Source organism: Psittacula echo (genome assembly GCF_963264785.1).
Source record: "Psittacula echo genome assembly, chromosome: 1".
Taxonomy (NCBI): Eukaryota; Metazoa; Chordata; class Aves; order Psittaciformes; family Psittacidae; genus Psittacula; species Psittacula echo.
The window spans coordinates 65,292,398-65,314,630 of NC_137735.1; the positions used below are offsets into that span (position 1 = coordinate 65,292,398).

Sequence of the window (22,233 nt, forward strand, 5' to 3'; positions counted from 1 at the left end):
ATTGACCCACACTGTGCCTCAGCTATCACATGCGAAAGTACCTCAAACCCTAGGTTATCAGCATGCTAAAATCTAGTACCAAACAACATACTCAGCTATCAAAAGAAGCGTGACCAGCAGGTTGAAGGAGATGATCCTGCCCCTCTCCTCTGCTCTTGTGAGACCTCACTTGGAGTATTGTGTGCAGTTCTGGTGTCCTCAACATAAAAAGGACATGGAACTGTTGGAACAAGACCAGAGGAGCGCCACGAGGATGATCAGGGGACTGGAGCACCTCCCGTATGAAGATAGGCTGAGAAAGTTGGGGCTGTTCAGCCTGGAGAAGAGAAGGCTGCGTGGAGACCTCATAGCAGCCTTCCAGTATCTGAAGGGGGCCTACAAGGATGCTGGGGAAGGACTCTTCATTAAGGACCCTAGTGGCAGGACAAGGAGTAACAGGTTCAAGCTTAAACAGAGAAAGTTTACATTAGATATAAAGAAGTTCTTTATTGTAAAGGTGGTGAGGCACTGGAATGGCCTACCCAAGGAAGTTGTCAAAGCTCCATTCCCATTCAAGGCTGGACTGGACAGAGCCTTGGGTGACATGGTTTAGTGTGAGGTGTCCCTGCTCATAGGAGGGGGTGGTTAGAATAAGATGATCTTAAGGTCCTTTCCAACCCTAACTATTCCATGATTCTATGATTCATTTTACTAAGTGTCACTCTCACCAATTCTGCTACAAGTACATTGGTAATGAAATAGCATACAGCTATTCCACTAGAGTATACCTATGAATCCTGACTACCTGTTTCTTAAAACAGTGGGTAGAACTTACACAGTTTATATGTTAAACAGAGCATTAGTTATTCTTCCGGAGGAAAAACAATACATAAAGCCACAATCAAAACCTTTGAAAAAGACATCTACATTATAAAAATTAACATTTTCAGGGTTGAGGGATCTATCTGTTCAAGCAAATCAGTCCACAGGTACTGGCATAACCCCAATGAGTCCTGGAGGCAGAACTCTAACAAATATTTAGGCAGATCTTCTACTATAAGAAATATATAGCCACTATAAATCTAAACCTTGATGACTCAACACAGCAAGATTAAAGACGCGGTGGCTTCAACTACATGTAAAAAAAATTAGTATCCTCATCACTGCTCTTCTTTCCATTCATTTTAAGCGTTGAGCAAACCAAACTTACAACATAACCTCATAGTAGGGCAAGTGCCTTCATGTGTAATTTTCATTTCCTGGCTGTATTTCACAATGACTTTTAAAGAATTTTGTTAAAGAGTTTTTTTAACACTACAACATAACAAAACCAGATGATGCTGCAACTCTACATTCACTTCTACAGAATGTTAGACAAATGCACTAAGCTGTAATTTACAGCAATGGTCTACCATGTAGCAACCACTAACAATTTTGGGGTTTATTATCCAGATCACCAAATTCATATCTGACCTAGATCACACACAACTAAGAAGATCCTCCAGCTGCCAAATTCTTCATCATGCTATGAAGGCATGCCCATTAACTCACATTCACATTGAGCACATATGTGAGATTAGGAAGCCCAATATTTATTACAAACTTTAAAAAGATGGCAATTAAGGGGCTTACGCTAGTAACTCAGGACTCTTGAAAGCTGGAAACAGTTTCATTTGCTCACAGCTGCACCTGAAGTTCCTCCAGCATTTTCTGAGTATTAGCCTTTAATTAGAGAAAGAAGTTGTCTGTTTCCACTCCTGCATACCATGCTGTGACACAAGTTCACTGTATTCACTTTGACAGCTAAATTACATATGGAACTTCTACAAGTGTTGATATCCTCTTCTGCAATACTGATATGATTCAACTAATTGAGGGGAGGGAAATTTCACTAGGCACCAGGCAATATGCTTCCCAGTCCATCCTGCTTGCCCTCTTCATGGTGCACAGATTAGCTAAATATGAACTGGCAAACCAGAAGGGATTACAGCACTTTTCAGGATATCCAGCCATCTTTGCGGGGGGGTGGGGGGGGGTGGGGGAGAGAAGGGGAGAGGAAGAAAGTGTTGATGACTGCATAAATGACATTTTAACATATTTGTAGCACTAATTCTCTCATGGATCATTTCTTCATTTCTGTACCTAGTATTCACACACTAGTAAGAAACTCCCTTTCCCTAACATCACCACAGAAATCAGAAGGAGACAAAAAGACAGCAAAAGGAAGAAGCAAAAGAGTTAGCAATTCACTAGGGTGAAAAAAAATAAATCACAGTAACAATTCCTGCAATGCAACTTAAGTAATATGCTGTGTTACAGCCAAACAGACCCAATATGAGTAAGATGCAAACATTTTTCCAGTTTATCGTCTGTTTATTTGAAACAGCAATGAGGCTGATGACTAAATAAACCAGAACTAACAGGTCTTCAGTGAAGCTTGACTAACTTCCTTTCGGCTGGCTCAAAGGAAGCTCTGGGTGCTCATAGCACAGCACTGCCCCAAAGCAATCTAGCAGCTAGGTTTGGATAATAAAGCATAGTGTGTGAGAGCGCCAGGTTATCAGCTGGAAGTTGCTTTAGACAGCTGCAAACCTAGCTTTTCTTTGGCATTCTTTGTGCTTTCAAAAGAATTTCAGTCCCAGACATTCAAGTTCTCTTTGTGTCCAAGGCTTGAAAAAGGGGGAAAACTGGAAATACCAAACAGAAAAAAGGAAACTACACATAACTCAAGTCACAAGCTCACCACTTTTGTATGCGTTTTCTATATTTAAAGTTACGTTTGATTGCAGGAATTTTATAAGCCATTCTGTGACTCCAAGCAAAATATTAACAGGCAAAGTTGTTTTGCTCAACTTTTGCGACTCCTGCTACCCGCAGGATTGGGTAATTCAGAAAAATGCCACAGACTGTTCCAATCCCTTCTCTCCTTGAATTTTAAACTTTTTGAACTAGAAAAGATGACAAGACACACAACCGATCAAATTAAAAAGTGGAGGAAGGACTCACAAAGACAATTAAGCAAATGGCCACATTTGGCTGAATGTAACCACAACTGTGTCTGACTATATCCATTTAGCCTTTTTGCCACAGCAATGCACAAAGCTTTTTGTCTGATAGTGGGAAATTAAAATTAACAAAGTCTTAAAATGAGAAAGCAACAAAACACATGAATGCAATGCTCTTTTAAAGTAAAGGAGAAAAGACTTAACTCCAGATTGCACCAGGTACTTACCTTTCCAGTGTCTCTTAGGGATTTGTTTACAATATGAATAATTTCCATCTGAATTGCTTTAAAGCAATTTATTATTTATTATTATTTATTAGCAAGCTAAATAGGTTTTCATTTCTTAATCTAAATTAGAAAATTTTTATATACAGAACACAGTAAGGAACTGAAAATCATTCTTTCTGCTTTTTCTGAAACTTAAAAACCAGCATTTGCATATTGTATACTTCTGCAGAAACGATGCCAGTAGAAGTCTCAGGTTGCCAGAGAATTCTTTTATCTAATGCAACAGTTAAATGATCCTGCTCATGTTCTTTGTAGTTTCAACAGGAACATTTCTGAACACTTATGCTTTAGTTGCTTTCTTTTTCTAAATTGCTTCCCTTGCCATTAAAGAAAGCAATGGCAGTACCTAATACACTTAGTCTTGTGACTCTCAGATTACTCAAAATCAACCTTTTTGGAGTATTTGACAAAGACTGTACATCTACCAATCTCTTATTAATTAGAACACTCTTGTACTCTAATAAATACATATAAATAACTGTTTAGCACAGAAGAACTATAATCTTTCATTTCAGCTCAGAATGCACAAAGTACCTACAAAACTTTTCTAGATGTTCTTTATGTCAGACTCCCTTCTGAAAAGCAACACAGGCAACACAACACAAACACATTCTCTGCTGATTTGGCCACATGACTGTCCAGCCTGTATTTCAGGTATTAGCTATGTCAGACCTAATTATCAGGGGCAGCTTGACAAGGTCTTTCACATTAGTCGAAAAAGGTGCACTTGCCAAAGCCCTGGTGGAGGCTACAGTTTGTAATAAATCTCACCCAGCTCAAATGAGGCTTGTAGTTTTGCTGACAGTTTTTCTCCATCAATTACTCTACATAAATAATTGCTGGCTAGCAAGCCTCTAATAGCACCATCAGGAGCTCAGTGACCCACAATGTCTAAAAAATACTGCCCATCATGTTTATAATCAAATGTATGAGGTTTTCTTTCTACATGATGACTGTACCAACTGTGAAGGTTTCAGTCTGGTAGATTGCTTCAATATCCTGCCCCCAACTTTAAATCTTGCAAATAATAACCCTGTCTAGGAAAGGACAGTGTATCAAAGAAGGTATATGGACTGAATTACAAGTTTATCTGGTTAGTACATTTTTCTTCCCTTTCTTTCCCATCAGTGATGAAGGGTGCATAAATACCAGGATGAAACACACACACATCTAAAAATACCAGCAGGAGCTCATAGAATCACTATATGAACATTATTCATATTACCATGGTTTTCAGCCAGAAATATTCACCCAAAGTGATTAAAAGTTCGGGCAATATTTCAAGCATAAGTGTTTAACATAAGAGCACAAGGAAATAAATCAAGGGCTCGTACAGGCACATCTGACTAAGCAAGAGTCCACTATAGTGGGTAGGATACATGCTGCAGCCTCATACATGGAAGATAGGGAAGCACAATTACCCAATGTCTCCAGAGACCTTACAATAAAAGTTCTGCTACAATTTATGCTTCAACTCCTTTGCTTCAGTGCACAGAAAGGAGAGATTATACAAATAATTATTTAAATAGAAACAAAAGCTACATCTTCCAGGAGAAGAGGCAGACCAGGCAGGGAAACCAAACATTCTTGAAGGACACACGAAAGCAAACACTAGTAAGCACAGCTCTGCAGTGGTTAGTCACATACAGGTTGTGAGACACCCCCACACCCAGGGTCTAACAGCAAACCAAGTTGTGCTAATGACAGGTGACATACTAACAGCATGGTAACACTAAAATTCAAATGTATACAGCGTGAAAGCATTTAAACATATATTTAAGCATTATACACACAAGGTACAATGTCACTAAGCCAGACAGAAGTCCTGAAAGCCATGGGGAGGATGGGGATGGAAAAAAGGTTTAGGAGAAGGAGGAGGGAGTTCCAGTGCCTGCCACTTTGAACCAAAACCTTCAGCACAGGACAAAGTCTTTCATGAACAGGTTCTGGCCCTTAACAAAGCTGTATTAACCAAGGACCAGAGAGTTTGCTCTGACAGCAAGAGGTAACATCTAACCCCAGGCACAGCACTGCAAAACATCATTAATCATCTTCCTCTAGACACTCCAGCAGAATTTTTCTGCCTTCTACTATCCCAGCTTTGCAGCTGGCATGTGCAAGGTTCAGAATATAAATGCACATCTAGATGAACACAGACGCTCAATACATCTCAAGTACTTCTTTTTTCAAAGCTGGAAGTGCAACTTATATTAATATATGTTATTGACCACAAGAATGCTCAGAACAGTACTGCATACCTGCAGGGCGATACAAGAGAAGACATGCACTGGGATGTCAAAAACAGACAGAAGTTTGAAGGGAAAGAAACCTTTGAAGAAAAATAGAAAGAAGGTCAGACTCACTCCTTTGCAAAGACCTCTCTGTTCCTGTGGCTAAAACCCACAATATAACATTACAGCTTTTCTCAAGCATAGCCCACTATTTCAAAACAAGTGATTTGATCTCATTTATTTAAAGTACAGAGTTAGTATCACAAGCTGATCTCTTCTATTTCTACATCACAGCAACCCATATCAAAACTAGTGAAAACATACTTAAGACCAGCCTGGGAAAAAAAGTTAGTAAGGTTAAGTGTTGAACAAAGTTCACAGTTTATATAGAACTAAGGGCAGAAAATTACAGTCTAATTACAGTCTGGTAAATTAACAGAGTTTTCACCACAGAAATTCAGTTCTCTCCATAAAAGACATATAAAACCATTATCTACTGCTGCATTTAAAACTTTAAACAAAGTGCCATCAAGACAGATGAGACAATCGTTCACATACACTTCGGAATATAGATACAAAAAGAAAGGAAAAGCACTCATGTTTTCTTTCTCATATAAGGTTAGCAAGAGGGGGGTGAAATCTTCTACAGCTATCTGTCTCAATTCAGGGACCAAATCCCAAAGTGGCATCTGCAAACTGGAACCTCTGCATAAACAGTCCTCCTGCGTTCTTGGTCTGATGTCAACTCACAGCACAACCATCCTCTTCCCCTTATTAGTAACAGAGATTAAAAAAAGTGGTTTATAAGGCAAGTGAGCATACTAATATCAAATCACCTTAAACATTACAAACTTTGTGAGTATTGGTAACTTACAATTAAGCACCAGTCAGCAAGCACATGAAAAAGAAAAACCTTATTTTTTTATCAGAATCCCTTCCGATTCTCATTTTGTCATTTCTCTCCCATTACTGTAAACAAAAGCCACACTGGTTTTACATACAATTTATAATCTTCACTCCTGGTTTCCAAAGATTCATGTTACTCTAATTTAAGATGTTTTTCCGTAATTAATCAATGTAAGAAACTGGAACTAAGCAAGTTAGATTTAAATTTTAGTTCAGTGGGAGTCACCTGCTTTGTGTTAGGGGAAGACTTCAGTCAGGATTCACTTGCAGGTTTTCCAGGTAATTTTTATTTGTTATTTGTTACCATTGTCAAGATGCAGAAAGAGAAGGATTCAAAATTCAGTCAATTACTTTTAGGCCTGGGTAGCAGCCAGCAAGAATATGCATGACTTGGTTCAGCAAGGGTTTGCCAAAAGATGAGAGATGTTAGCATCAGCAGGGAAAATTTCCTTTCTTGGCTTGTAACTGCTAAAGGCTGCAGTCACCAAATTAGGACTAAGGATGGGTCCAGAAGGAGCGATTTAGGGCTAAATTTAGGACTGGTGTCAGTAGTAACCATCTGTTAGGACAGACACTAAGTTGATAGGATCACTGAGATAGGAAAAGGAGAAAAGTGAGCCAAAACTATCAGTAAGCTGGGAAGGGTGCAGCTGGCTACGCCTGCACTTGAGGCATACTGAACAAACTAGGAGCAGCGAGGCAGGAGTAAGCTGAAGACCACTGTCAGCACCAGCAGCAGAGCTGGCATGTGCACAGGGTGGGATAGCCACCTGCATCTTTAGCCAAAAATCTGGCATAAGGCCAGATTTGCATAAGCCAAAACCACTGTACTATGACTAGTACAGCATCTGTAGATTATTGTCTGACTAGATGTAGTACTGGAATTGACTGCTGGATTTGGGGTACATTTCCAGCCAGCAGAAGCCCTTGTGCACCCAGGTAAGCACAGCCCCAGGTCTTTCATATTTCAGACACTACAAAGAATCAAACAGATGCAGTCACCGCCTTGCTAGAACATTTAACATGACTTCATGCTAAAACTGAGCATTTAAAATCCAACACAGTATCGCAAATCTCCAAGCACCTACACCAAAACTGTTCTGATCACTGCTTAATGAATTGAACGGGTAGTCTGAAACTGCCATCAATTCACAATACAATCCCAACATCTGCAAGCTGTTTTACCAAACAGACTATTCTAATGCAGGGCTAATAAGGTCAAATGTTAGGGCCTCCTAATAACTAACTCAGTCTCCAATAAAGACTTGATGTGCAATCTCATCTAATCACCTGGTCTTTCACTTCACCCATCTGTAAACACAACAAGCAGCCCAACCTACTTTGCAGCAGGATGTTGAAAGGCTGGCATTTAAAAGACTTTAAGCAATTTGGATCTTCTTCTTTTTCCCCTATATAGGTTAAGAGGTTTGTTTGCTTATTTAAGATAATCTCGTATTTATGCATTTTAAAGTGTAGATACTTTACATAAAAACAATGCTACAAATAGCACACTGGAAACCATTACCAAGAATTTTCAATGAGTTGTGACTTGGCTGATAAGCAAGCAACCTCACCTTAAATTTTCCTGTTGACACTTCCTGCACATATCTCCTTAATAAATTCATATCACTAACAGCATACAGAAGGATAAGTCATTGCCAGACAGACATGCTTCATTTTTTTTAGAGCAACAACTCTCAATTCTCCCCATCACATTCATTACCCACTTACAATGCTAACTATGGACCTTAACATAACCAAAACCATTCCAAAACACATTAACCATCTCACAGACAAACATTATCACAACTTCAGAAAACAAACCAAAATTAAACTATTTACTGATACCAAGGCATTCTCAGCTCCCTTTACTGAACATACAACTAAAATGTTCCCATGGGCTTTGATCCAGAAAGCATCAAAAGACAATTTGTGAAGTTACTGTCAGAAATCAAACCAAACAACAGGTTTAAGCTAACAAAAATCAGAGGGGAAAAGGAAAACAAATGCTCAAATTCACTCAATAATGCTCAATAAATGAAAGCTACTACAGCAATATTGCAATGTTTTACAAAATAGTCGCGGTGTTTTGGTTTTGTTTTGGGGTTTTTTTTCCCCTGGAAAAGATTAGAGAATTCTTCACCTGAAAAGGCTGAAGAAAACTGCACTAAAGAGCATTATAATAGGTCCTTCTCTGGAAGCAAAGCAACAGCAAGTAAGCAATTAACTTCAAAAAAAGAAAAACAGAACTGCAAGAAACCCCTGCCCTCCTCAGAAGAGAGCTGACATGCTGTCTTTTGCTGACATTACTAATTATTAACATCGGTGTATTCCATCTGCTATTTTAGTGAGCTATGAAAGCCCCATTTTCCCCTCCAGTTGTTCTCCTGTGAGTAAAAATTCAACTGACATTGGTAGCACTGGAGGTTTTGTAAGGGAGGGATGAAACTAGGAGACATAGCAGCTAACTCTAGGGAAAGAAAAAGAAGAAAAAAAAAAAAAAGCCTAGGAATAACATTCTTATGGTTTTGTCATTAACTTGCCACCAGAGAACCCTCTCCTCTGTAATACCAGCAGCCCGTAGCAATGCCACCACCAGATAGCATTCATTCTGTTCTTAATCTTTGAGTAAATCACTCCTACTCAATAAACTACTACTCAGTAGGAAGAGCAATTGCAGATGCATGGAAGTAAAGGAAAAATATTTTTAAAAAATCTAAGCCACATCTTTTTCCAAAGCCTAGCAAGGTATTAGAGGTACATACTTCAAAGACGACTTGATTCAGCCTTCATTCGTGTAGCTCTATCCCAAGCATTCTTAGGTGCCCTGAGCATGTCCCCATGCTAGCATAGAATCATAGAATAGTTAGGGTTGGAAAGGACCTTGAGATCATCTAGTTCCAACCCCCCTGCCATGGGCAGGGACACCCCACACTAAACCATGTCACCCAAGGCCTCATCCAACCTGGCCTTGAACACCGCCAAGGATGGAGCATTCACAACCTCCCTGGGCAACCCATTCCAGTGCCTCACCACCCTCTCAGTAAAGAATTTCTTCCTTATATCCAATCTAAACTTCCCCTGTTTAAGTTAGAACCCGTTACCCCTTGTCCCCATCCTATTGGGCCTTTCCTGCTCTTCCTTAATATTCAAACTAGAATGCTCACATAGGCTTGCTCTATAAATTTTCATCAGCACAGGCAGCTAAAGACATCACTTAGGGTGAAGGAGGCAGCCATCTCAGGCAGGCTAGGCAAGAACAATCTAAAAAGACACAGTACTAGGACCTTTCAGAAGGGAGTTGGAGAAAAAAAGAGGCAAAAGCACAAACCACTGAGCTAAGGTCAACTATTTTCCAAGCAAAATTCCTTCCTAGCATCCCTCAGTGCCTCTGCTTGTCACTCTGGGAATGCCACTCCAACCCACCCACCCAGGCACTCAGAATGAAACTCAGCAGCTGCTCACATCTCTCGCAGCTACTCATATCTCTCGCAGCTACTACACTAATAATAGTGCCCAGGAAGCAATGTTTCAATAAGGCCATTCAATAATGTCCTCATGAAATGTGAGATAACCTCCTGAGCACTATTAAAATCCAGGAATTTTCCATATTTAGAAGATAAACTGAAGGAGAGGGTGTCAGGTTGGGGGGAACCAAACAAACACCTATTAAGAACAGCATCCTTATTCAAAAGGTAATTCTCTTTACTTAAAGATAAATGCTTTTCACGGGATTTACTGTCAAATCTGAGACATCAAAAGCATACAACCCTTTCTGTCTGCTTCTGTCTGCTCACAAGCCTTCAAAATCCTAAATTTTGAAGCAAGTAAATCATAGCTATTACAACAGGAACAGAATAAACATATAGAGAAAGCTTTATTTATAAAAGGATTGAAATTGAAACAAATGCTGATAGAATTATTTGAATTTTGTTTGATGCTTTTAGGGCATCAGAGGTTTGAGTTTCAGGGGAGGTTTTGCTTGTTTGTTTTTATTACATGCTGCTTACAAACACTGTCAAGTTCCATTTAAAGAAACTTTTCTCTGCACCAGAGAGAAAAGGGAAGGGAGGAGCTAACATTAATTGCTACCGTGGTCCAGTTGCTTGCTCCATCCAAACAAGACTGCTACTTTTCTTGACTGACGTTTTAATTACTAATTTTAATTTAAAACGCACGGATAGTAATAACACCAAACTAATTCTCAATAAGGTATCAAAGCCATCTTCCTTATGAACACTTAGAACTACAAACAAAAGGTACAATGAGGAGAGAAAAAAAAAAAACCTTCTCAATGAAGCAAGCTTTACAATAACTTTACAAATCTGAAGTGGATTTCAGTATGTCCCAGAGCACAACAACAAGGCTGACATACTTAAGTTTTTCTTCACATACGGATATTTTCTATTAAAAAAGTGAGTGACGATATGCTCCAAAGCCTTAGAAAAGCCAAACTGCTGACTTAAATTTCCACTTGAATAATCTGCATGGCAAAGGCAGAACAGCTGCTTTCTGAGTGTATAGTGCCATGCCTGCTGTATACTGAGATCTCTAAAACACGACTGCAGGAAAATATGGCACATTCTCCTATCAGATTCTATATTAAGCTAATTCACTGGAAGAGGATTAAGGAAAAGTTTGTAACTACTGCTCAATTCAAGTAACAGCTACAGAAAGAAAGCAGTGAGTGCAGTCTTGCATAATGCAGAAGGGACCAATACACAACCCTTCTCTATAACATTTCAGTATTTGTGAAATTCTTTATAGATAAAAGTCCCAAGTTTGATGCAATAGCCTGAATAATGACAGAAAGAAAGACAAAAAGGTAAAGGGCTTGCCTAAAGCTGTTCACAAAGTCACTTCTCTAGACACAGCTTTCTGTGTTCCATACCATAAAATACTCCATCTATATGAAAGGCTGAAACTTCTTTTGGCTTGGGTGAAGGGATAAAGACATGTCAACATTCCATTAATTTAATTTACTTGTCTGCTGCTTAGTGTCTGGTCAGAGCTGTGCAAATAAAAAGCTCTATTACTACATGTTCCTTTTTTATTTTTCATGTTCTATTACAAACCATTCAACTGAGTTACTAGAAAAGTAAGTAGTGATCTATAGAATCAGGACATGGAAGGGGAATGCAAACTGTACTGTGCTTGCCTCCAGGTAAATTTTTAGTTGCATAACAGATGAAATTTCACCCCTCTAGTTTCACTAACCTTGCAGAACCATGTCCACTACAGAAAGATCTTCAAGGCTGACAATAACCTGTAGCAGCAATTAAAAAAAAATGCCCTATATAAAATGCAAATTAGGTTGCACCAAAATACAAGGTATTTTTGTAACCAAACTAGTCTAATTCACACCTAAGACACATTTGCAGACACAGAAGTAGTTCATGGAGGCAGGAAGGGAAAAATGGAAGTACAATTTCCAGAGAAGTGAACGCAAAGAATCATTTCTGTTGAGTTTCAAAGCTACATTTTCAAAATACTATTTGCATCTCAGACAGTAGGTTGAAGGACCTCTGTTTCTTAAACTTATTTTGTCCATCACAATTACCAGGCCAGGAGGGCACTTCCAGTGTTCAACTCTCTCAGAGAAAGTTACGCTACTTGAGCCCTACCTAAAGGTAACGGTCACCAGTCCTCAGGTGCTTGGGCTCTGCAACAGACGGATGAGTCCTTCCAAGGCAGAGAACACATTTCAGCTGTTCAGAAACCATAGTATCCTGTCTTAACCTAGATTCACATCTCCTTTGGTTTTGCTCAAGGCCCTCAGCAAAGTTCATCTGAACAAAGGACCAAGTTCCTACGCATGAGATTCAAGGCTGTAACACGGACATTTCCTTAGTTCATTATATTAACTACACAAAAACATGAGCTGAATATCTGGAGCTTAGCCTCATCCCTCCATACAACATAGCAAAAGAGTGTAGTAAAGTGAAGCAAATGCCAACAATAAACTCTCATGCTTTACTAGCTAGTGTCCTACCCCTCAAAATTGGCAGCCTTTCCCTTCAGGTGAAACCTACAGAATTCCATGCAAAGAACAATAGTGGCGTTGGTAGACACAGATGCATTTTCTTAAACAAAAACCAACAAACTGGCCGTTGGAGAGATGAGTGTTTGCAGATTGTTTTTAGCATTAGATCCAGGTAGGTTTATTTCTTTCAGAAAAGGTGCTGAATCTGCTGGAACAGTTAAGCAAAAGGCACAAAAGAAATTTGAAACTGTGTGTTTTGAAATGATTGAAATCATAAAAGAAAATGAGTCACAACAGACGTACAGTAATATTGCCACCAAGCAAGTGTTTTAGAGCAGATTGGAAGAAAGTCAGCTTTGTTCCAGAAAAGCTTGCAGGCTGAAGAGTTGAACAGACAGAAGCTTTGGAGAAACAGTTATTTGCCTTGTAACTGAGCTTGTCAATTGGACCAGGTCTTTTCAACAGAGAAAGCATACAACTTGATTTTTTAAAGGAAAAAAACTGACAATGTAAACTACACCAGCTTTTTCTCAGAGTTCTGATGTACTTCAGAGGCTAAAACACAGGGTTCACATTCCACTTATCCACATAAACTACAAAATCAGACCCGTGACAGATTTCTAAGATCAGCGACATGCTTCCAAAATGAGATTTTGAAAGGTTTTTCTTGTGTCTTCAGTGACCTGGCAGCATGCTTCCTACACCTGTGTGTGAGACAGGCAGCTTTTTTTTTGAAGAAGCATTTTCTAAGCAATCATATTTTTGTTTAAATCAACTACAAGTCTTCTTTATCAATTTTTTTCCCCATCACAAGTACATTCAAATGTTACTTATATTTTTCAAAGCATGCAACTCTTTCTAATGACTGGGAAAATCACAGATTAAGACAAACAAGCAAAACCAAGGTGTTCTCCTTCTGCTTGGGAAGTGGCACCAAATTTTGAGATTTGACACATTACAACCTTATTCTTCTTAAGGCTGAAACACTGCAAGTGTGCAATACAAACTTCAGACTCTTCACCATGAATCCATTCATCACTTCTAAGTCTACACGCATCAGCCTAATGGAGGAAACAGACAAATTTCAAAGCTCAAAAAAACTACTCACCAGCAACAAGGTGGCTGAGAACCTACTGTACACAACACAGGCTACAGCGTCCTCCAAGGCCCAGGTCTGACACACACAGTCCAGCTCAGTTTCTACCCTGCGTACTCAATTTTCCTCACCAAATTAAAGTATTTTTTTATTCCTCTTCAGGGAGAAGCAGTCCCAACTAGCCAGGTATATGTACAAAAGCTGTAGAGAACTAAGTGAATCTGTAACAACCAGATCTATTAAGAGGCAAAGCCTTCTCTGTGACTTCATGAGCTGGTAACCTCCACCTGCTCAGTCCTCCCAACTAAAGAGGCAACAACAGGACATTATTCAAAGGGCAGTAGTGAAACTGCAATCTGTGTAATAATCCTGTGACTTTCCATCTCTTTTTTTTTTTCCCCTCCCACTGCTCCTTTCCCACAGAGGACAACCCCAGCATGAATGATTTACAGAAACTTCTGATTTGGCCTTGGCCTGTGATGGCCACATTGCTTGTGAGGGCTGGGATGTTTTCTCTCTATTTTTATCCTGAAAGATTAACACACACACACACAGAAGGGGAAAGAACAACAAGGGGAGGAAACAAAACCAGAACAGGAGTAAAAGGCATTCACAAATAACAGGGTAGCTGTGAGAAGCTCTGTCCCTAGCTGCAGGTAGGTATGGAAAAGTGACACGCTGACTTTGAGGTTGTCTGCCAAAAACTGCCAAAAATATCTGTTTAGAAAAAGAATTTGAGGTTAGCATAAACCCAGCCACAGATTTCCCTTTCCAGTACCTTCTTTCCCGGTGAGATACCTAAGCATGCATGTTGGATATCAGGCATACACCTATCACAGATGAATAACATGGAGCATTTTAAATTGCAGCCACTGCAACCGCCCTCTCTTCTATCAGTGTTACACCCAGAAGGCACAAGCTCCACAGGAGCTGCTGGGACAGCACTCATGCACCTACCTCAGCTCATTGCAAAATGTGATGGATTACTTTAAACCTGGCAAAGAAGATGGGTTTGACTTAGCAACAAGACAGATTTTGGGTGCTGATTAAAGCAGACAACTACAGTGGGTGGCAGCAACCACCAGCAGAGATGTTAAATTCTTTGAACAGCAGTTTCTTAAACTATTCTGCTAATATGCGCTCAAGCTCATTTGATCATATATTATCTACTCTGTAGATACTCCAGAAGGCATTCAACTGCTCAAAATAACTTAATCTGCCAACTCAACAGCATGAAGACTTTTAAAAGATAATCAAAACACTGAGCATCTTGTAACATCTCAAGAACAACTGTCACAGAACAGCAAACATGGTCTGGAAACTCAGAAAAGTGGCATTTGACACAAGATACAAACAAGTCATAAAAATTATCTCAAAAGCCACAACCCACACTATCAAAACATGAAACATTTTTGACTGAATTGAGAACTGGTATCAGTGTTATAAGCTCTGCTTGTTAAAATGTGCAGTATTTTTGCAATACAGAGCTGGCAAGCATAGGATAAGGCTAAGAACAGCGCACACCTGCAGTCTTAGCAGTAGGCCAATTTTTCTTTATTTAATTTCAAGCAGCTGTTTGCATTTCACAGACTGTAGGGCAAATCCATCTTTTTTTCCAGCTCCTTAAGATGAACTCAGACTCTGTAAAATTCAGATTCACAAAATTCTAAAAGGGTTGTTATTAAAAAAAGAAAAATATCAGGAAAAACCTTTCCAACATGTTTTACCAGACTTCTCTAAAAATTACAAACCACTCCACTTATTTCTACTGGTTTTCTCCTGAAGACTGACAATGACGCTAATCACTGATGTTCTCTTTAATGACTGATTGCATCATCTATCTAAAACTAAAATATGATGTATTCCCCCAAGTGATTAAAAGACAGAATCACTTCATTCAACTGCCTGCCACATCTCTTAGCACTCAGAAACCCCACATAAATTCATGAAAATTCTTTTTTTCTGAAATCACATTTTTCAGTTCAGTAGCACAATGTCCTACTTTTAATACAGAAAAAAACAACAGTGGAACATCTACAGGACAAAGAAGGTAACGGAGCTAGTTAGTAATCCAAGCTGAAAAGACATGATTCAAGATGACAAACTGGCATCCTCCACAGAATGAGCTTGACACTTTTTATAGCTACTGACACAGTAATAAATGCTCTACATTGGGTGGAGCCAAACACAATGTTCTGCCCAGTATTTCTTAAAAGAAAACACTTTGCTGAGCCTTATACAGAAGCAACTTTATTACAAAGTACATAAAAAGAAAAAAAAAAAAAAAAGTACTGTTAGGCAATTTCACCCTAGCTGTGGCAATTACCTGGAAGGGAAGGGAAAAGCAACACTATTGTAAGCAGTTCTTCCTTCAGGGAAACCTGTATCAGATGGGCCCCAAAATACTCATCTGCCTTAGTTTTCTAATATTTCCATTTTTGAGCTAAATTCCAATAGAAATGGGGTATTTATTAAAGGTATATACTGCTCAATAGCCTCTAGGGCACAGGATCTAGCACTGCCCTAGCAGTAATGTTTATCTAAGCAGAGTCTATTTCAAATTTCAATCTCAGAATATTCAATTAGAGCACTTTTTTTTTTTTTTTTTGCTTACTGTTATCACACCTAAAGCATGCCTTATAACAGAAATAAAGTTCATTTTTGAGGTACTAGCTGAAAGCTGAAGCAGCTTTCTAAAACTCTACATGTGAAGATTTATTAATTTACAGCTCTCACTGTATTCAAGGTGAATTAAACAAAAATACAGTCCTAATTATACACTACTGATTTAGTAAACTCTGCAAACTTAAACTAAGGCACTCTCACAGTGTGAGAGCTCCCTTCTCCTCCCTCCCCCCCGCCTTAAGTAAGAATGACATTAAGTTTTATTCTGTCTTCAGTTTCTTTCTAAATCTAGTGAAAATGCATTTCTTTCCTAGAAGTTATTAATGAGTCCTATATTAACTGTTTTACCTTGCCTCTCTGACATGTACTGGAGTGTCAGTAGAACAACATTTTTGTTGCAGCAAATTCCTAAGACTTTAAGAGCTGGCATGTGTTACATGTTCAGCTAAGTGGTTTCATAAGTGCAGATTCTGGTAAGGAAAGCTTAAAAAAAATGGACAATTAGTGTTTAAGGGAAAAAAAAAAAGGCACTGTGGCTCAAGTGATTTGAGAGGGTTTTACGCTGTGCTATTATGCGGATTACGACAGCCTTTACGTTTACATAACATCCATACCATATCAGGCCAAAAACCTACCTAGATCAGTACCTGAGAGGTCAACCACCAACCACCATATGCTAAGAGAACTGGCCAAGAAAAAGTGTTTGGCCAACTCAGACATCTGAGTCTTGTGTTTATATTAGGTTCTTCAGCCAACTTCATTAAAAGAAAGACTCAGCTTTATTCTGCTAGGTCAGAGATCGGATTTGGGAATGGCTTTATGCCTGTTGCTGACAAGATTTCCTGTCTGCTTAACTTCTTGATGGCAAACTTGTAAATGACCAGTGACTAGTAACACCTCCCCCTTCACAAAGGCAGAAATACTCCCTGGAGTTGACCAGCATTCTTCAGTAACAATTATCCGTAACTCTTTATATTCCAACAAATTCTTTCTACAGATAAAAGGAATATGGTTCTTGTTTTGCATTCTGCCTGGAAGAGTACAAGGAATAACTCTTCTGTAAAAAAACATATAACAAAAATAGCAATTAAAAATAGTCACCAGAAGCCTGAGCATGCTGCGCTGCCTGCAGAGACCAGCACTGAGTCTGCTTTCCTCCTCTGTGGCACCAATGCAATGGCCAAGACCTCACAGAACCGAGCTAACAACTCAAAACCTGGGAGCACAGGAGCTGTTATCCTGCTCTCAGCTGAAATAGAAACAGCAACACAACGAGGAACATGCCTTCCCCCATTAAAACTATGCAATGGGGCTGCTGGGTAGCAAGTTTCTAAGGGTGCAATTAGAGGAAGGTGGCTACTCTGCATTCTAGCACAAGTGGTAAAAGCATTTGAATACTGTGGTGCCCACGTGGCAGTAGATGGTGTTGACTTAATGAAAGGCTATATGATGCATTTTAGACAAAAGGCCCATATGGGGCATCCTTTCCTACCAGACTTTGGCTAGGCTTTCCTTAGATGTGCACTGCATACAGATCACCCCTTGAAAGCTTCTTAAGGAACTCAATTCTTCACTTTCAATGGCTTCTCCATCTTCTATCATCATCAACCTATTACAAAGTCGCTACAACCAACTCAAATATAATCCTGCTCTGATCTGAGCCTAAATCCAAAAACAGGGAGGGGAGCTCTGCTTTCAGGCACATGGAATAGCTATGAGCATGCACTCAAATATCCTTTGCAAACCCGCCATGTGATGCCCAGGATCAAAACCAGCACTGACTCTTTCTACCACACCCTGAGGTCTCATAGGAAGCGGCAGTTCCTGCTATACCTTTATACACAAGTCTTGCCTCCAAATACATATCCTCAAAAGCCTCAAACAAATCTCATATTCATATCAAGAGACCAAGCGTTGGTCCAACATAGGGAGAAGAATTTGAAAGCAAATAGGCAGTGTTTATTCACTGTATTCTTTAGCTTTCAACAATCTGCATCTCAGAGAATTTTTTTAAGAGCTCAGAACTAAACCCCTCAAGTTCCTCTCACATTTCAGAATAAGGATTCACGAACCAGGCATCCTTAAATACAGTTTCTCTCAACAGAAGAACAACTAACTCTATCCAGAAGTTCTTTATAAACTATCTTGATCTTTGCTTGTTTAACTGAACTGGAATCCCCTGAGAAATATTGTATTTCTATTTTAAAAGGCAGATGTGTATACTGCTTGTACTTACTCATCACTAACAGTGGAAAAAAAATTGTCTTTCTGTACTCCTTTTAAACATATTTAACCATCATAAGAAAAGTGATACTTATTGTTTACTTACTCTTCCAGTATTTAGCTTGAACTAGACAACTCAATGATTCAAACCCTTACACAGGAAACAGACAGCTTTGAGCCAGTCTTGTTTATCTTTCTATCAGATTCTTGAAACAACTGAAACGTAAAAGTGTAAAGATACATTTGAAGTCTGTTGCATACTGGAAACTCAACAATTTAAAAATGCAAAAGATACTTCTTTTTTCCTTTCAAAAGTTAGAGGGAAAAAAAAAAAAGCAGTATAAATCCTGTACCAACAAAAAAAAATAAAAAAAAATTCCTCTCAGTTTCAGGTGGAAAACACACTCCCATACAACTGAGGAGACAAATGGAAAAGAGCCAACAAGAGGATCCACATCATGTTACTGGTTTGTCCTGCAAGGCACGGACAACTCATACAATTAGAGGAATTGGCAGCAGCGTCTGCTTCCCAGCTCTCAAGATATAACCTCCTGCAGGCAGCAGCAAAGTCATTTACAAGGCTGTCTGTCAAGCTGGAAGTGGGATCTACTCAATCACATCAGTTATTCACACCTGAAGAATTCTCAGGACACTTGTTGTAAGCTGCTGCTTTACAAGTGAAATAAGGAAAGTGCTAAGGGAGGGAAATGCAGGCATTTTCTACTGCAGTCACTTCATTTACCACATACTTAAGAACAGTAGGGCACCTACTACATTTTGTATTTTATAGGCTGTTCGGAAAAGCTTATGATGCTCACAAACCAATTCAAACGGATGTAAATTTTGTAATTTACCTGGTTCTAGTAACAGAGAAATACTTTAGTTATTATTAAGATGACATTTTTTGTTCAAAAGACTAAGACAATTTTTTAAAAAAATAGCACTCAGCTGTTGCCTAAGAGGCAGTCACCTAAGCTCTCAAAACGCCCTTCTTTATTATCACATTCACTAGATTTTGGCAAGCCTGTCTTTGTGCAGAAGATGCAGCTTTGACAGAGGTGAATGAGGTGAAGAAAGCTCTGCGTGTAGACCACTTCTTTAGCTTGGTTTTTGGAACAAATATGAATCCCATTTGTTTTCAAGACAGCAAATGAATCAGGTTCCTCAAAGAATTTAGATACTGGTGATTTCAGAAGAAAATACAAGGACCTAACCACTGAGGGTTTAATGGGTTTTAACATCTCCTTATGTTTCCTCTGGTTCAATTTGTCTTTTAATGTCTGTTGAACAGTGGCAGTGCTTCACAAGTGGCACAGGAAGACCACTCAGCTTCAAATCTATTATCCAGGGCACTCTAAAGGTGAAAGACAACTGCAGAAGCCTGGAATGTGTAAGGAAGGATCTAACCCTGTTTCCACCTCTCAAACAAATATGCTGAAGCATAGATGTTTGTTAGAATAAGGTACAGCACTTAAACTCAAGAAGAAAATTTCTTACTGTCCTCTCAGAAAGGAAGGAACTGCTTAGACCTGAACACAGGGCAGGAACTCAGAGAGCTTCTCTAAGTATTTCTCATGGGCTAGCCCCAAGTATTTCATCAAGAACTCTTAGGCCAGGTGGCTGTGCTTGGCATGCTGACTCTCTTGGCTTCCACCGTACACAGCTAAGCATGCCGAGCACCGCACACCGAGCCAAAGTTATCAGCACAGGATCACGCTGTGGATAGGAGGCTCAAACGAGTGAGGGTTTCCCTCACCATCATCAGCTCCACACTTTCAGATTAAGTTCTGCGTATGTAATTGCACATGAGAAACCAAGGGTTTGGGCCAATGGCCAAAATCCTGTCTAGATGCTTGAGGAACAGCAGTGAAGAAGCAGAATGATTTTCCTCTACCATTCTTGTCCAAGTTTAGGGACACTTTTTACTTTGCACTCCAAGTTAAGATGATTTATACTGACACTTCCTATCACAGATTTCAAATAATCCTCAAGGAACACAATTTACAGTAATTGAGTATTACCTGTCCAAAGAATAAGAGTTACAAACAAGTCAAATGTGATATGGCATCTTCTGTCTTTCTGCCTTTTTTTTTTTTTTTTTTTTTTTTTTAACCCAGGCACATCTGAAACAAATCCAGGAAAGAATGTTTCTTTATCTGCACAAAAGAAGTTCTCTCAGTTTTTAATGCCCTCACCATATACAGGCAGCTACACCATTCAAACCACTGGCCTAATTCCTCTTAGTTTACTTGCAGGGAAACATCTTGAAAGCATGGTTCCTTGCCTTCAGAAGTTTTCCACGATACCAAAGATGCAATATGCTTTGAGAACACAGTGCCAGACAGCTGCACTAGTGTTTTATTTAAGTGATTGGTATAGCGAATCACCTTACTAGTTATTTAGGGGACTACACTACTAGATCTTCAGTTAAATGGAAGAAATTACATTATCAAAGTACTACATTAAGAACATGTGTTCACACAGTCGTTCAAGGAAAATAACGATTCCCACATAAATCACAGCATACCCTACTACATATATACCACAGCATACAACAATTAACACGAAAATTAAAAAACACCGTCACATTTTAAGAGGCCAGCTCTGTCACCAGAGAACTGCAAGTCAGGTAATTCCTGAACATACTTGAAATTTTGACAAAGGAGTATTTTCAGCAGCCTCGTCACAGACCACAAATGCCCATACACGTACATCGCCATGTTCAGATATGCATTCAGAGAAGCTCGGCTTGTAAAGCGCCAGCATAACGTGAAACCGAGTCTTCTCAGCGAATTTAACGCTGTCGGTTACTTTGGACTCGGCGCCGCCGAACACATAAGCCAGGCCCGCCCAAGAGACCGGGCAGATGCAACAGGCGCTACAAGGAGTTACTCGGGGCTGCAGCCGGCACTACCGCCGCTATCCCTTGTCCCCTCTCCACGGCGAAGGGCTGGGAAGTACCCACGTCCCCAGAGCGGCTGCTGGGGAGCCTAAGGGAAAGGCTGCAGACACCCGCTGCAACACTCACCGCAACAAAAGCGAGCGCCGCCGGCTCCAGGCGAAGCCCCTAGGCACCGGGCCCCGACCGGCGCCGCTGCACCCAGCGTCTTTCCCCGCGCCCTCCACTCACTTTTGGTCGCGGCGATCAGATTTTTCCCATCCTTGAGCAACTCCTTGATGAATTTATTGGTCTTCTCCAGCTCGGCCTCATGGGCTCTAACCCGCTCCCTAAACCAGGGGCTGTCCAGGTAGCAGTCGCTGAACTCCAGCGGTTGCAGCCCCATGGCTGCGCCGCGCCGAGGCTCGCACCCCTGCGAACCTCTCCCAGCAGCGACCTCCTCAGCAGCCAAGACACAGAAGACGTCTCCGCGGCAAAAAAGCGCCTGCCGCGGCCACAAAGAGAGCAGCAGAGGCAACTCCCCCGCGCAGGGCTGGGCACAGGCGAAGGCGAAGCGAGCTGCACCGCCCTCTCGCCTGTAAAGGGCGGAGCAGCTCACCCAGCTCCCGGCGGCTTCACCGACACCCGCCCGCCCCGAGGTGGCTGTACAAGGCTATGCGGCGGGTGCCTGGTCCCTAAAAGAGCTGCTCTCTGTTAGAGCAGCCACACTCGGCCACTGCGGGCGTCCCCGTGTGGGAGATGCAGGCAGGTGCTCCCTATGAGTCGCCGGGTCCCCCTCGGCGAGGTTCTGCTCTTTCGCGGTTGAGCGATTTGGCAGGGCCTGGGCAGGCGCAGCGCCGTATGGTTGGGTGAAAAAGCCGCAGCGGCTTGTAGCAGCAGGCCGCGGGTTGTCTGTCCCTATTTGGCAGGGTGGGGAGGCCGCCGGGTTTGAGATGCCGCGGGTGGATGAGTCACTCCACGGAAACAGTGTAGGAAGGGGCAGAGCCTGCCTGCACCCGA

General features: G+C 40.5%; 1 protein-coding gene across 1 annotated transcript in view; it reads right to left on the reverse strand.

The window, feature by feature from the left end:
- ARHGAP10 (Rho GTPase activating protein 10) overlaps nt 1-21,619 on the reverse strand; it is a gene marked incomplete at its 5' end in the record, with an annotated part of 156,700 nt that extends 135,081 nt beyond the window's left edge. Inside the window, one exon of the mRNA XM_080639076.1 lies at nt 21,466-21,619. Coding sequence (XP_080495202.1) covers nt 21,466-21,619 — 154 coding nt within the window. The remainder of the gene's footprint in view (nt 1-21,465) is intronic.
- Nucleotides 21,620-22,233: the final 614 nt, after the last annotated feature.